General features: G+C 55.4%; 1 protein-coding gene across 4 annotated transcripts in view; it reads left to right on the forward strand.

Annotated features, from left to right (window-relative positions):
• The window catches only part of ALPL (alkaline phosphatase, biomineralization associated), a 73,669-nt gene that overhangs the window by 50,382 nt on the left and 7,808 nt on the right, over window positions 1–15,479 (forward strand). For all 4 annotated transcript variants that reach the window (XM_032759208.2, XM_058444548.1, XM_058444546.1 and 1 more), the window contains 6 exons: window positions 5,326–5,445; window positions 5,789–5,904; window positions 7,808–7,982; window positions 8,739–8,914; window positions 13,084–13,227; window positions 15,237–15,306. In XM_032759208.2, the coding sequence (XP_032615099.1) occupies window positions 5,326–5,445; window positions 5,789–5,904; window positions 7,808–7,982; window positions 8,739–8,914; window positions 13,084–13,227; window positions 15,237–15,306 (801 nt within the window). The remainder of the gene's footprint in view (window positions 1–5,325; window positions 5,446–5,788; window positions 5,905–7,807; window positions 7,983–8,738; window positions 8,915–13,083; window positions 13,228–15,236; window positions 15,307–15,479) is intronic.

The following is a 15,479-nucleotide window of genomic DNA, read 5'->3' on the forward strand; positions in this document are numbered from 1 at the left end:
AACTCCTGACCTCAAGTGATCCACCTGCCTTGGCCTCCCAAAGTGCTGGGATTACAGGTGTGCCCAGCCTTTTTGTTGTCATTTGTAGTTCTCACTAGTGAACTCATCTTCAACAGGAGTTTTTTGTTTTTTTTTCTGAGACAGTGTCTCGCTCTGTCGCCCAGGCTGGAGTGCAGTGGCGCAATCTCGGCTCACTGCAAGCTCCGCCTCCCGGGTTCACACCATTCTCCTGCCTCAGCCTCCCGAGTAGCTGGGATTATAGTGCCTGCCACCACGCGCGGCTAATTTTTTTGTATTTTTAGTAGAGACGGGGTTTCACCGTGTTAGCCAGGATGGTCTTGATCTCCTGACCTCAGGTGATCCGCCTGCCTTGGCCTCCCAAAGTGCTGGGATTACAGGTGTGAGCCACCGCGCCCGGCTGAGTTTTTTGTTTTTCTGTTGGAGACTCATGCGGAAGTGTTTCCACAGCGCGGCATGGTGTTTTCAGGACGCTAGGGGTTCAACTAATTCTAGACCAGTTTTTATGTTAATTTCTTGGTTTACAGTTCGTACACTATAAATTCAGATCCCCACTTAGACCTGGCTCAGATTTGGACTTGAATTCACATTTCTTATGAATGACTGTCTTTCTCTATCCCTTCCATAGCTCCAAGGCAAAATGTGTACCTTAAAACAGCTTCAGCAGGCCTGGTGTGGTGGCTTCAGCATGCCTGGTATGGTGGCTTCAGCAGGCCTGGTGTGGTGGCTCACGCCTGTAATCCCAGTGCATTGGGAGGCTGAGGTGGGAGAATCGCTTGAGTCCAGGAGTTTGAGGACAGCCTGGGAACATAGTGAGACCACCATCTCTAAAAACAAACAAACAAACAATTAGCTGGGCACAGTGCTGCTTGCTTGTAGTCCTAGCTACTCGGGAGGCTGAAGTGGGAGGATCACTTGAGCCCAGGATTTCAAGATTACGGTGAGTTATAATCAAACCACTCCAGCCTGGGTGACAGAGTGAGACTCTGTCTCTTAAAAAGAAACCAGCTTCTGGCCGGGCATGGTGGCTCACACCTGTAATCCCAGCACTTTGGGAGGCCGAGGTAGGTGGATCACTTGAGGTCAGGAGTTTGAGACCGGCCTATCCAACATGGGAAAAACCCATCTCTACTAAAAATACAAAAACTATTTTGTATTTTTACAAAATACTGGGCATGGTGGCGCACTCCTGTAATGCCAGCTACTTGGGAGGCTGAGGCAGGAGAATCACTTGAACCCAGGAGGCGGAGTTTGCAGTAAGCTGAGATTGTGCCCCTGTACTTCAGCCTGGGCAACAGAGCAAGACTCCATCTCAAAAAAGAAAAGAAACCGGCTTCAGCCTGAACCTGTACCTGGCCTGCCGTCCCAGGCGTTCCTCTCTGCATCAGCTCCTGTGGGCCCCTCTGGTTTTAGATTCCCTCATCAATGCTGTCGCCTGAGGATTTTCCTGCCCCCTTTTCTTCCTTTTTTGAGCTATGTGCTATTTTTTTTTTTTTTTTTTTTTTTTTTGAGACGGAGTCTCGCTCTGTCACCCAGGCTGGAGTGCAGTGGTGCAATCTCGGCTCAGTGCAAGCTCCGCCTCCCGAGTTCACGCCATTCTCCTGCCTCAGCCTCTCCGAGTAGCTGGGACTACAGGCGCCCGCCACCACGCCCGGCTAATTTTTTGTATTTTTAGTAGAGACGGGGTTTCACCGTGGTCTCGATCTCCTGACCTCGGGATCCACCCGCCTCGGCCTCCCAAAGTGCTGGGATTACAAGCGTGAGCCACCGCGCCCGGCCTATGTGCTATTTTTTTCCCCCAGCATTTCTGTATCTGGAGCTGGAGAAGAGAGCCTTCCTTGCCTCAGTCCCTTATGTGGCTAGAAGTCCCCACTTGCCTTCCCCACACCCCAGTGTCTCCATCTGTCCAGTGGGGATAAAAGTTCCTCCCGCTTAGGGCCATCATGGGAATCACATGGGATAGTCACAGTGTCTGGCAAAGAGTGGATGCTCAGTGAATGTTGGTCTCTTCTCTTAGGACGGCTGTATTTCAGCAGATGAGGAGATGGGGTGCAGTGGGGCACTGAGCCTGAGCCGCTGGGCTCTCAGGCCATGCTGCCTCTGAGACCCTGTGGTGCCAGTTGCATCCGTGGGGGACCAAGGTCACTCTGGGATGGGGTCCCTGCCTTCTCAGCACTTACAGCCCACCTGTGAAAGATGAACTAGGGGATGAAAAGGGAAAAGGTGAAAAAGTGACAACATGAAAAATCTTCAGACGTTCAGCAATTCAACTTTTTGTATCTGCTGTCGCCAGGCTGGAGTGCAGTGGCACAATCATGGCTTACTGTAGCCTCAAACTCCTGGCCTCAAGCAATCTTCCCACCATGGCCTCCAAAAGTGCTGGGATTACAGGCATGAGCCACTGCCCTAGCCTCCTTTTTTTTCTTCAATTAGGTATAACTTACAGAAAAGGGCACTGATCTTAAATACATAGCATGAAAAATGTTTGACATATATTTATACCCGTGCAACCACCACCCAGATCAAGACAGAACATTTCTGGTCGTGGGGCATCTGTGGGCTTCCCTGTGCCAACCCCCTCCCAAAGCCAGAGGAGATGCCCAGGCTTACATTGGCCACCAGAGACTCACTTTGCCTGTTTTGAGCTTCATATAAATGGAATCATACAGTATGTACCCATCAGTGCCCTTTCCCCGGCATTCTATCGTGAGCATTTGCACATATCATTTAGTAGTCCCCAAAAACAACGGCCTCTTGGAATCCAGTTGTCCAGAGCCATCATTGCTTAAACCAGACTCCAAACCCTTCTCAAGGACAGGCCCTGGGTGGCTCTGGTGAAAAAGACGGGACTCTGCCCTTGTGGGACTCCAGTATAGAGAGAACAAGCACTTGATGGAGCAGGGGACCTGGTGGCAGAGCCTGGGCTGAACAAGAGCAACAGGTGCGGGGCAGGCTGATGTCAGCCCAGCCCCGGGACCTCCAAGCTGTTAAGTCAGGGACAGGTTGTATCGGGTCAGGGTGGATAGAAGGTCTTCACCACCCAATGGCACCCAACTGGCCAAAGAGGCTCCATGACCAACAGCACCGTGGTGTGTTTTGAGGAAGGCAGGAGGGAGGTTGGAACCGGCCTGGGCCTGGAGGACCTCCGAGCAAAACCCTTGGCCCTGGCCTTGCCCAGACTTTATCTCATGTCATCCTAGAACTGCCCGTGGATAGCTAGGGGTGTCCCATTTCCTGGGGCAGCAACTCTTGTCCAAAGGCACCCTGTCGGGCAGAAGGGCCAAGGTGCTCCCAATTCCCAGTGGGGACTATGTGGGGACATCTGAAATTGATGCCCTCAGCAGACACTTCCAGAAGAGAGAGGGTGGACCTGGGGCTGTCAGGATGAGGGCAGTGGGCTGAGGGACTGGGGAGGTGGTGACGCAAGGGGAGGCCTCCTGGGGAGGGCATGGGGGTGCTTGGGTCCAAGGCTAGAGGTGCATTGCAGCATCCTGCCTGCTCCTCGCCTGTGCTCTTCGCCTATGCTAGGCTGGAGCAGAGCCACGGCGACGCGTGAGTTTTCAGTTCTCCCACTTGGGGCCCTAATCTCAGGCTCTCCATTTCCTAATGTGGAGGAGACACTGGTGCCCACCCACCAAGGCAGTTGAGAGGAATAAGACAAGCTGTGTGGGGGGTCCCTGGCATCTCGCCCAGAGCCAGTGCGTGTTTGAGGAAGGAGGGCTGTTCTTCACCCACGGCCACCCGGAGAGCCAGGCACGCGCCGGAGCTGGGCCAAAAGATGAGAATTGTGTCCCCAGCCCACGAACATGCTACACGGCCTTGGACAAGACCCTCCCACTCCTGATCTCTCCTCCCGTTCTGTGCAGTGGGAGGCCTCGAAAGAGGAAACCGCTAGGGAGCTTCCTCTCTAGGCTTCTGAGCAGATCTGCTAGGGCCCTGGGACAGAGGGGAGCCCCGCAGACTCTGGGAGGCACTCCAGCTCCCATAGTCAGGATCCTGGTCCAGCCCTGGAGATGGGATAATGGGGGTGGGAGGCAACTTTTGAGCCTCTCCCGTGGGTCAGGTGTGTCACTTGCCTTATCCGGCCCAGTCCTTAGAGCGACCCTGAGGGGATGATGCCAGCAGTGTCATTTAACAGGGGAAGAGACTGAGGCTCAGGGAGGCGACAGAGCTAGTACTTGGAGCAGCTGGGGGTTTTTTGTTTGTTTTTGAGACGGAGTCTCGCTCTGTCACCCAGGCTGGAGTGCAGTGGTATGATCTCAGCTCACTGCAACCTCCGCCTCCCGGGTTCAAGCAGTTCTCCTGCCTCAGCCTCCTGAGTAGCTGGGACTACAGGTGCACACTGCCATGCCCAGCTAATTTTTCGTATTTCAGTAGAGATGGGGTTTCACCGTGTTGCCCAAGCTGGTCGTGAACTCCTGAGCTCAGGTGATCTGCCTGCCTCGGCCTTCCAAAGTGCTGGGATTACAGGCATGAGCCACCATGCCTGGCAGCTGGGGTTTTAATTGAGGTCTGTCTGGCACTAAAGCTGTGGATTGGTTGCTGCACACACACACACACATGAGAAAGAGGGAGAGAGAAAGAAGTGTTCTTAGTTCTCATTTTATCTCAAAACCATAAAGCCCCATCCAGAAGTCATTATCAGCCAAGAGGGATGAGGTGGGGGATGAGAGATGCAGAATGTCGTCCTTGATAACTAATCCTAACAAGAGTGAGATCACCTGGCTCCTTTAAATTTGACACATTAAGCAAAAGGCAAGCTTCGCTTTCCAGCACTGCTATTAACTCTGCAACCAAGTCAGGTTCCTGCTGAGCCTACTTTAATGAATAAGCTAAGCAGAGTTGATAATTGATGGCTGGCTATATCAGGGGACCCCCGCTGCTGGAAGGAGTTTGTTGAATAGGTTAAACATTACTCTCTTAATTGTGCTAGCACAATTCATTTGCTGCCTTAGCAGCTCATCTCCCTACTGGGTAGAAGGAATGAGCATGGGCTTTGGAGCGAAACCCAGCCCTACCAGTGTCTGCCTGTGCTGTGTGGCCTTGGGCAAGTCACTCGTTGTCTCTGAGCCTTAGTTTCTTCATTCTGAGATGTGAGGAGAAGACCCCAGGGTCCACAGGCTTTTCTGCAGGATCTGGATGGCACATATTTATAAACCACAGATGTGTTGTCTGGGTGGGCAACTATTGCACCCACTTCCAAGTTCAGGCATTCCAGCCTGAGCAGTCAGAAGTGGGGGGATCTGTACGTCTGGGGATACGAGACTGTCCTCACCCCGCCAAGTAACTGCGTCTCTCTCTGTTTAGAGAAAGAGAAAGACCCCAAGTACTGGCGAGACCAAGCGCAAGAGACACTGAAATATGCCCTGGAGCTTCAGAAGCTCAACACCAACGTGGCTAAGAATGTCATCATGTTCCTGGGAGATGGTGAGGCCCGTGGGGGTGATGGGACAGGACACCTAGCCAGGAGCCCCAGAAGCCAGGCTGAGTTGAAGGGGGCTGTGTTGAAGGGGCTAGGGCTCTGGAAGAGGGGTGTTTAAAAGGATGAGGGGCCAGGCTGTGGATTCAAGAGGCCTGCTCTGCCAGGCAGCCCCCTGAGGATCTGGGAGCGAAGGGAGAGAGGGGCTGCTCACTGACATTTACAGAGCCGTGACCAGTGCCAACTGCCCGAGCCTGCCTTGGTACCAAACTAGAGAGCTTCTGGGTACCCAAGTAGGCTGATTGGAGAGGCAAGAGCATGAGAGACTGAGGCCCGCGCTCCCCACTGCAGGGATGGGCGTCTCCACAGTGACGGCCGCCCGCATCCTCAAGGGTCAGCTCCACCACAACCCTGGGGAGGAGACCAGGCTGGAGATGGACAAGTTCCCCTTCGTGGCCCTCTCCAAGGTGAGCCCCATCCCCAAGCCCAGTTCAGGTCTGTATAACTAGTATCCAGGTCGAGCATCTGAACATGACAGCAGCCAGAGGTCCCCTGACCCCCTGACCCTCCTCCACGCCCAAGCCCACTCCCCACCTGGAGCAGCCACCGCCTTGACTTCTGACACCATAGCATCACTGTACCTGCTTGCATATGTGTGTTTAGAGAGAGGGTCTTGCTCTGTTGCCCAGGCTGCAGTGCAGTGGTGCAGTCATAGCTCACTGCAGCCTCCAACTCCTGGGCTCAAGCCATCCTCCCACGTCAGCCTCCCGAGTAGCTGGGACTACAGGTGTGCACCACCATATCTGGATAATGTTTTAATTTTTTTGTAGAGATGGGGGTCTCTAATTCTTGGGCTTAAGTGATCCTCCAGCCTTGGCCTCCCAGTCTTGGGATTACAGATGTGAGCCACCATGCCCAGCCTATATATGCTTTTTTGTTTTTTTGAGACAGAGTCTTACTCTGTCTTCCAGGCTGGAGTACAGTAGCATGACATCAGCTCACTGCAACCTCTGCCTCCTGAGTTCAAGTGATTCTTCTGCCTCAGCCTCCCAAGTAGCTGGGATTACAGGCACACGCCACCATGCCTGGCTAATTTTTTTATTTTTAGTAGAGATGGGGTTTCACCCTGTTGGCCAGGCTGGTCTCGAACTCCTGACCCCAGGTGATCCGCCCACCTTGGCCTCCCAAAGTGCTAGGATTACAGGCATGAGCCACCGTGCCCGGCCTGTATACACTTTTGCATGAAGTTCTAGTTCATTCATTTGTTCCTGAGGCGGTTCGTGAAGTTAATTAGGCTATAGGCATACCTCAGCTATATTTCGGGTTTGGCTCCAGGCCACTGTAATAAAGCAAATATTGCAATGAAGCACATCACACATGTTTTGATTTCCCAGTGCATATGAAGGTTATATTTGCACCCTACAGTAGTCTTTTAAGTGTGGGATAGCATTATGTCTAAAAAAAATGTATATACCTTAATTTAAAAATATGCTATTGCTAAAAAACACTAATGAAGTGAGCTCAGGCTGTTGGAAAAAATGATGCTGATGGACCTGCTTGACACAGGGTTGCCACAGATCTTCAATTTGTAACAAACGCAGTGTCTGTGGAGTACACTAAAATGAGGTATGCCTGTACTGACCTAGGTTGTTCAAGGCAGTGTGCGCTGCTGGGTAGCTATTGTTATTGGTGGTGGTGATGGTGGCGTTATGTAATAACCTCCAGACCCTGGGTCGGGCCCCAGGCTCACTTCTGGGGGAGTAGTGGGGACTATGGTGCCTTCTGTGCCTTCAAGGCGCTCTCAGGCTGGTAGGGAAGGGAGACAGGCAAATAGTTTCGGGGTCTCTGCTAAACATTCGGATGTAGGGCAACCCTGTGATGGTGGCCACAGGGCAGGTGGCAGAGAAGTCAGAGCTGGTCTTGGCCCCACCCTTCCCTTCCCCAGTCCCCTTCCCCCTCACTTTCACTACCCTATCCCCAGGCCCCCCACTCCTTCAAGAAGGCCCCTCCCTCTCCCTTCTCCAGGACTCCCCTGCTCCCCAACTCCTCACTGGCTCCTGCAGCCCCAGGCCCAGAGAGAGGCCTCCGCTGACCCCACCTGAGTCCCACTCTTCCGCCGGACACTTCTCTATACTTTGGAGAGCTAAGGTCCTGCCGCAGTGCTGCCAGGGTGCAGGGAATGATGGCAGGAAGCAGGCAGCTAGGTAGTCCTGTGGCTCTGGGGGGCTTCAGTGGGCAGTGGGCCTGGTCAAGGCTATGGGGTCCTCTCTGGTTCCTCACGCCCCAGTCCCCATGGTGTGAGTGGAGGCGGGGTGGGTGCCATGGGGCCAAAGGCCTGGCCATCTCCTGACCCTCTTCTCCCACCTGCAGACGTACAACACCAATGCCCAGGTCCCTGACAGCGCTGGCACTGCCACCGCCTACCTGTGTGGGGTGAAGGCCAACGAGGGCACCGTGGGGGTAAGCGCGGCCACTGAGCGTTCCCGGTGCAACACTACCCAGGGGAACGAGGTCACCTCCATCCTGCGCTGGGCCAAGGACGCTGGTGAGTCGGGGGAGCAGCGGGGAGCAGGGCCAGCTTCGTGGCCTGTCTGGGCCTCAGTCGTTCTGACTGTGTCATGGGAAGGGGCTGGAAAAGGCTTCTCTGTGGGGCTCCCAGCTCTGGTGTGCTGGGAGTCTGTAATATCCATGGCATTTCTTCCGTGACAGGGGAGGCTGAGGGTTCGGGGTTCACTCAGTGGTGGATTCGGGTCCCAGTTCATTTCCCTGAGTCGATTTTTCATTTGACTATAAAATGGGTGGGAACGTAGCCCCCTTGTAGGTTTGGTGTGAGGAGGCAGAAGTCAGCCCAGGGCTAGCCTGTGGGGTGCAGTCCATGGCCACGCCCCTTCCCTCCTCGGAATTGGGAGGCCCAGCCCGTGCCCCCAGGAGCTTTAGTCAGGGGCCAAGGCCAAAACACAAGTGACAAGGCCAACACACAAGTGACAGAGCCACAGTCCACTTGAGATCCCTCAGGGGTCCTGTGGGTGCCTTGATGAAGGGGAGGACTCCAGCCCAGGTGCTCACATCTCAAGGGCCCTTGGGGTGAGGGGAGAGGGTCCCAGAGACAGTGTTCTGGCCGCTCGGCTACTTGGAAGCCACTGCCAGACACCTACTGCTGTGGATGGGGAGACTGAGACCCGGGCAATCCCCAGAACTGAAGGGGGGCCTGTCTATAGCGGGGAGGGGGAGCGGGAGGGAGGAGGCAGCTGGGACACCCCGATCTGTGGATAAAGCCGAACCCGCCCCTCCTGCACCCCAGGGAAATCTGTGGGCATTGTGACCACCACGAGAGTGAACCATGCCACCCCCAGCGCCGCCTACGCCCACTCGGCTGACCGGGACTGGTACTCAGACAACGAGATGCCCCCTGAGGCCTTGAGCCAGGGCTGCAAGGACATCGCCTACCAGCTCATGCACAACATCAGGGACATTGACGTGAGTGCTCCGGGGCAGCCGGGAAGGGACGGGGCGAGGTGGGGCCTCTGGTGGGCAGGAGGCCTCAGGCCCAGGCTGGCCTGGAAAAAGCAGCCCGGGCCGGGCGCGGTGGCTCACGCTTGTAATCCTAGCACTTTGGGAGGCCGAGGCGGGCGGATCACGAGGTCAAGAGATCGAGACCACGGTGAAACCCCGTCTCTACTAAAAATACAAAAAAATTAGCCGGGCGTGGTGGCGGGCGCCTGTAGTCCCAGCTACTCGGAGAGGCTGAGGCAGGAGAATGGCGTGAACCCAGGAGGCGGAGCTTGCAGTGAGCCGAGATCGCGCCACTGCACTCCAGCCTGGGTGACACAGCGAGAGTCCGTCTCAAAAAAAAAAAAAAAAAAAAAAGCAGCCCGGCCTGGCTCCCCACACACCTGGGAGGCTCCCAGCCCATTAGGGGATTTGCGGTTGGGCAGGCAGGCACTGTGGGATTTCTCTGCGGTGGGGCTGTGGGGTGAACCCTCATGTGACCGTCACCACACCCCAAGAACCAGGCACCCAGGGATGATTCCATAAATTGGAACCTGGTGCTGTGCCCACCTCTGCCCCCCACTGCACAGGGAGGTGGTGGTGGCCAAGTGGCATCTGCCTGCCCCGTGCACTCACATGGGCGCAGATGGACACATATCTGTACACTCAACCACCAGCATGCCCGGCAAAGAGCTGGTGTGTACAGTGGTTGGTTGGTGCCAACTCTCGTGTTTAAACTTCCGAGTTCCAGACCTTGCCCTGCGTGTTGCTAGCTGTGCGACCTTGGGTCAGTTACTTAACCTCTCTGAGGCTTCCCTTTCACAACTCCTTTGTGAACTGTACCTGCCTCATGAGCTTATGCCAAGAACTGATTAAGATAATCCCTGTGGAGCTCAGCACAGGACCTGAGGCCTAGCGAGTGCCCAGAAGGTGGTGGCACTTACTTAGGAGCCACATGTCCTTGCCCTGAAACACACTTCGACAAACTGAGCTGACTCATGGAGGCAGAAGTCATCCATGTGACTCTCTGTTCTTAAGTGAGAATGCCCGGCTCGTTCCTTTTCAGGCTTTTATTGCCTACTGTGGGGGACTGCTGAGGCGATCTGGGGACTTCTGTCCCTTGAGCCTGGATTCCGTGAGGGGCAGAGAAAGACCCCACACCCAGCTACGCCTCACCTCTTTCTCTCCACCACCAGACAAACTCACCTGCCTTCAGCTCTCCATGCACTGCCCCCCACAAATTTCTGGGGGCCACTTGGCCCCTCTACAGTAGAGACCCACGTCTGCCCTTTTCCCAGCATGGTGGATTAAGTACCCCCTTTCAGGACACACAGTGCTGTTGGCCCCTTTCAGGGAGCAGACATCTGAGGCCAAGCCACTCATCCTGGCTTGCCTTCACCCGACAGGTGGCCTGGGGCGAGTCCCTTCCCCTCCCTATGCCTCGGTTTCCCCACCTGTGCAGCAGGAACAGAGAGTCACACTTGCTTGCTCCCAGGGCCGTGGGAGGCTGTGATGAGGTCATGGATGTGAGAACATTTGTTGTACAGGCACAGGGTATAATTACATGGGGACTGCTCCTCAGAGGGGTTTGTCAGGGACAGCCTGAGCAGGGCACAGGAACTTGAAGGAAATTCGAGGGGAGGGAAGATGTTTCAGGTGAAGGGGTGGGAGATGAGGAGGGGGGCCACAGGGGCCACGTCGGGGGGCACAAGCCAGGGAGTGAGTGAGGAGGGAGGACCTGTGTGAGGATCCCTTTCTTTCCTCCTCTTCCTTTCTCTCCCAGCCCACCTGCCTGTCCATCACCAACCCCCCAAAAGCCTCCCAGTCCCCAGACTGTACATGAAACAAAAATCCTGGTGTCCACCCTGAAAATAAATACTGTTGCTTAAAAAAAAAGAAAGAAGAGAAAGAAAGAAAGAAAGACACAAACCCAAACCCCAAAGCCAAACAGCAAGTCTGTTATTTGGGAGTTTAATGAGCCCGTGTGAAGTCGCTGCTGGGCTGGAAACGATGAGGCTCCCTGCAGGAAGACTGGGGGCTTCGTTTTCCACTCCAAAGATGCCAAGAGGTCAGGTTCTGTGGGAACAGTTGGGGGGGCAAGGGACCTGTGACCTGGGGTCCCCTTCTCCTTCTTCCCCTCCCAGCCCGCCCTGCCCCCTGAGCTCCTGGCTGCAGCTGAGAGCAAGGACTCTGCCCCTTTGAACCACTTTTCTCCCCACTCCTGGCAATAGAAATGCCTTCCAGTGGCAGCCGCCCCCTGGGTGCTGGGGACTTCCCTGGGTGACTGCCTTTCCTCCTGTGATGGGTCTGTGGATGGATGTTAGTTGCATTTTATTATTAGTAGTAGTAGTAGTAGTAGTAGTAGTATTTTGAGATGGAGTCTCACTCTAAGGCTGGAGTGCAGTGGTGCGATCTTGGCTCACTGCAACCTCCACCTCCCGGGTTCAAGCGATTCTCCTGCCTCAGCCTCCTGAGTAGCTGAGATTATAGGCGCACATCACGCCCGGCTAATTTTTTTTTTTAATTTTTAGTAGAGACGGGGTTTTGCCATGTTGGCCAGGCTGGTCTCAAACTCTGGACCTCAGGTGATCCACCCGTTTTGGCCTCCCAAAGTGCTGGGATTACAGGCATGAGCCATCGTGCCCGGCCTATTTTATTTTATTTTTGAGACAGGGTCTCGCTCTGTTGCCCAGGCTGGAGTGCAGTGGCGTGATCATGGCTCACTTCAGTCTCAGCTTCGTGGGCTCAAGTGCTCCTCCTGGCTCAGTCCCTTGAATAGCTAGGAGCACAAGCCTGTACCACCATGCCCGGCTAAGTTTTGAAACAAATTTTATTTGTATAGACAGGGTCTTGCCATGTTGTCCAGGCTGGTCTCAAACTCCTGGCATCAAGTGATCCTCCCGCCTCAGCCTCCCAAAGTGCTGGGATTACAGGCATGAGCCACCGCGCCTGGCCAGTCGCATTTTATGGATAGGAAAACGGCTCAGAGAGTTTAGGTGGCAGGCCCTTGGTCAGTAGGCGATAGAGTCAGGGTTCAAACCCAAGTCTGACTTCAAAGCTCACGGCCATGACCATGGCCTGGACCCAGGCTGGTCCTGGGGCGCCTTTCCCACCTCTCCTGCTGTCCTGTGCTCCTGCCCCCCACGCATTCCACAAAACCTAGGTTCGAAGGTGGGAGACAGAGTGGAGGATAGAGCAAGGGACCTATGAGATGCAGGCCTGGAATGGTGGATCTGGGGCCAGTGTCAGTCAGGCTCTGCACTCCCAAGGTGTCAGCCAGGGGCAGTGGCCCGGGCTGGCGCCCGCGGTGACAAGAGAACACTAGTGTGGTGGTCACCGCAGGCGGCTGCTGTTATGCTCTTGGCCCTATTTTAAAAATAGTCAGGACTTCAAACATGGACTCCCAAGGAAAACAAACAGTCCCGCGTCCGTCTGCCCGCACACACCAGCTGGTGGGTAAAATTAGCCTGGTGGTGACTACAGAGCCGTGAGGCCCGGCCCCGCTGTTTGCCCAGGCTGCGGTGGGCTGGCTCCCAGCTGTGGGCTGCCCCAAAGACCTCCCTGGCTGGAGCCTCTCCCTGTACGCATTCAGCCTTTCACCGTGGGAGAGGAGGCTCTGGGAGTCCCTGCCCCCAGCTGCATGAATACAGCAGGGCCCTAGTGCCATAGCTGGAAAAGCCCTGGGTTTGAATCCTGACGCTGCCACTTCCTGGCTCTGTGGCCTTTGGTGGGAAAAACCCATTTCTGTGCCCATTTTTTTAGTTGGAAAACAGGTGACCAGGGTTTGTTGCAGCCTTGGTATGAAGTTGAGTCAGAATGTATGTTAAATGCTTAGTGCCTGACACACAGTGAACGCTCTGTAAATGGTCTGATTCTTATTCAAGTGGGAGTTCTGTGGATTCCGGGAAGCCAAGTAAGGTAAGTTATCAGCTCCTCCAATATCCCTAGAAGCGCCAAACCACCATCCCAATAGACTCACGATTTCATCTCCCCACTGGACAAGTAAGGCCCAGAGATGACTGAGGCCTGGCTCACCAGGCTGGGAAATTGTCCACACCATCCCCAGGGACTCCAGGAGTCCAGGTTCCAAGCCAAGGTCACTGGGGCTTCTGGGCATCTTGGAACCCTGCAGAAGTGATGGCTCCTGTCTCTTTTAGGTGATCATGGGGGGTGGCCGGAAATACATGTACCCCAAGAATAAAACTGATGTGGAGTATGAGATTGACGAGAAAGCCAGGGGCACGAGGCTGGACGGCCTGGACCTCGTTGACACCTGGAAGAGCTTCAAACCGAGACACAAGGTAGCCTGTGCTGGGGCCATGTGGCTGCAGAGGTGGCCTGTGATGGGGAGAGGCTGTGTGACCTCCGCTCTGAAGCTCTGTTGTCCTCTGTAGAAAGGGCATCAGAAATCTTTCCTCCATTGGCTCAAATGGCCTAAGAAATATACAAACGGTAGATAGTTGGTGACTAATCATTTCCTTCCCTTGGAGGGGACACCAGAGAGAGGCGGACGGTGAGGAGGAGGCTGGGCCAGGGAATAACCTGCGTGGACATTCAGTCACCCTGAGCACCTATTGTATGTAGGTGCCCGGTGGGGCATGCGGGAGGCACAGAGGCTGAGCCAGATGGCCAAGGAAACATGGAACGCTGTGTGCCTGCATGGGGGATGCCTGGCTCTGCAGGCGCCCTGGGGGGACAGACCACAGGGAGGGGCCAAGAAGCTCTGGGCAAGTAGGAGGACGGAGGGAGGAGGCAGCGCTGGATGGATCAGGGGAGGACATGGTTGGCCCCAGTGTGCAAGCCACAGAGGGAGTGGGGAAGCCCTCCACAGTGAGTCCCCCTTGGCTGGGAGACAGAATAGATTGGGGAAGGGAGGCTGGAGGGACCCCAAGCTCCAGCTCCTTGGAGTGGCCTCTGGCCCTTTAAATCTGAGCTGCTGGCCTGCGGGCCTGGGGCAGCTGGGGTCTGGAAATGACTGTGGTCAGGGCTGAAGACAGTGGGGAGTAGCCTGGCAGCCACTTTGATGTCACTCTGGGGTTGGGTTTCTGCAAGTTCCAGGACTGGCCCCTGGGGAGGCCTCGTGGGATGAGGCTGGGCCAAGAACGAGGTGGGGGTAGGGACTAGGGAAGGGCCCCCGTGGGGTTGGTGGGGGTGTGGGACTGAGTGGCTTTGAACCCTTTCCATCTCTTCTGAGTCAGCTCAGGCTGGGCCAGAGCCCCCTCCCAGCTCAAGCCAGAGAGACACCAGCCTCAGTTTCTCTACGTGGCACATGGGGCCAGAGCTGCATCCTCCTTGCCCAGGCAGGGTGCTTACCCAGGAGCTCGGTCTAGACCTCTAAGACGGGGAGAGAGCATCTACACCATGGCCCCGAGCCTGGCCACATTGGGTATCAGGTCCCATGGAGGCCCCACATCCCTAGAAAATCATGCCTTAAGAGTGGGTTCTAGAGTCAGTTTCACCTTTACCATTCAGTGGCTACATGGTCTGTGTGCCTCAGTGCCCTCATCTGTAAAGAGGGAGTAACAGGAGCAACCCTGGAGGGAGAGAGCACAGGAGAGCCACCTCCAGGACGCAGGGGCTGGGGGGACGCAGAGCCCCACTTTCTGAGCCTCCCTGCCCTCCTCCCCACAACAGCCCCTGAGGCTTGAAAAGCCACTGATCCCACTGTCATTGCCAAGAGAAGGCAGGGGGTCTTCTAAGGGCACACAGCAGATCCTTGGCAGTGCTGGGACCCCTGGTCCAGGCCCACATGGTGCCCTCTCCAGGCCTGGCCTAGCTGGCTTCTTTCCATGGACTTTATTCCCTGGGAAAACAGCCACACCTTTATCTCCCCCCGAGATGGGGTCCCCAAAGCAGAGCTGGGGCTTTGCTTCCTCCCTGGCCCTCCACAGCCTCCAGAAAACACAGCCCACGCCTGTCAGCACTCAAGGCCCCTGGAGATCTGTGCCTGGTTCTTCTTTGCCCTGTGATCCCTCCCTCCTGGAATAGCCTTCCTGACCCTAGGCTGTTCAATTCCCACTTGTCCTCCAGGGACCCATTAGAACATCACCTCCACCAGGAAGCCCTCCCTGGTCCTGTGTCTGGGCTCACGGCCTCCCTGGGCTCTATCAGAATTCTCATCCCCTTGTATTACACATTATAATAGGCTATTGATTCATCGTTTCTTAAGGTCAGGGATGGTGGGTCCTCGGGAGAGATTTTTAAGTGAGGAAGGAAACAAGTAAAGGTCTCAGACTCTGATAGCTGCTGGGGTCAGTCCTTCCGACTCTCCCTAGCCCCCGGCATGTGCTGACACAGCCCTTCCTCCTAGCATTCCCACTTCATCTGGAACCGCACGGAACTCCTGACCCTTGACCCCCACAATGTGGACTACCTATTGGGTAAGTGGAGGGGGTGGAGTGGAGGATGCATGGCTCAGAGCCTGGTGGCTGGAGCTGCGTGTGGCCAGCACCTGGGGACAAGGCCCTAGCCTAACTCCCACTTAGGGGCCTCTGCCCTTGGGCTCCAGGACCTGGGAGAGGCAAGGAAGGGGGTTCTGGTTCCTGGAATTAGG

Source organism: Hylobates moloch, unplaced genomic scaffold (assembly GCF_009828535.3).
Source record: "Hylobates moloch isolate HMO894 unplaced genomic scaffold, HMol_V3 SCAFFOLD_9, whole genome shotgun sequence".
Lineage (NCBI taxonomy): Eukaryota > Metazoa > Chordata > Mammalia > Primates > Hylobatidae > Hylobates > Hylobates moloch.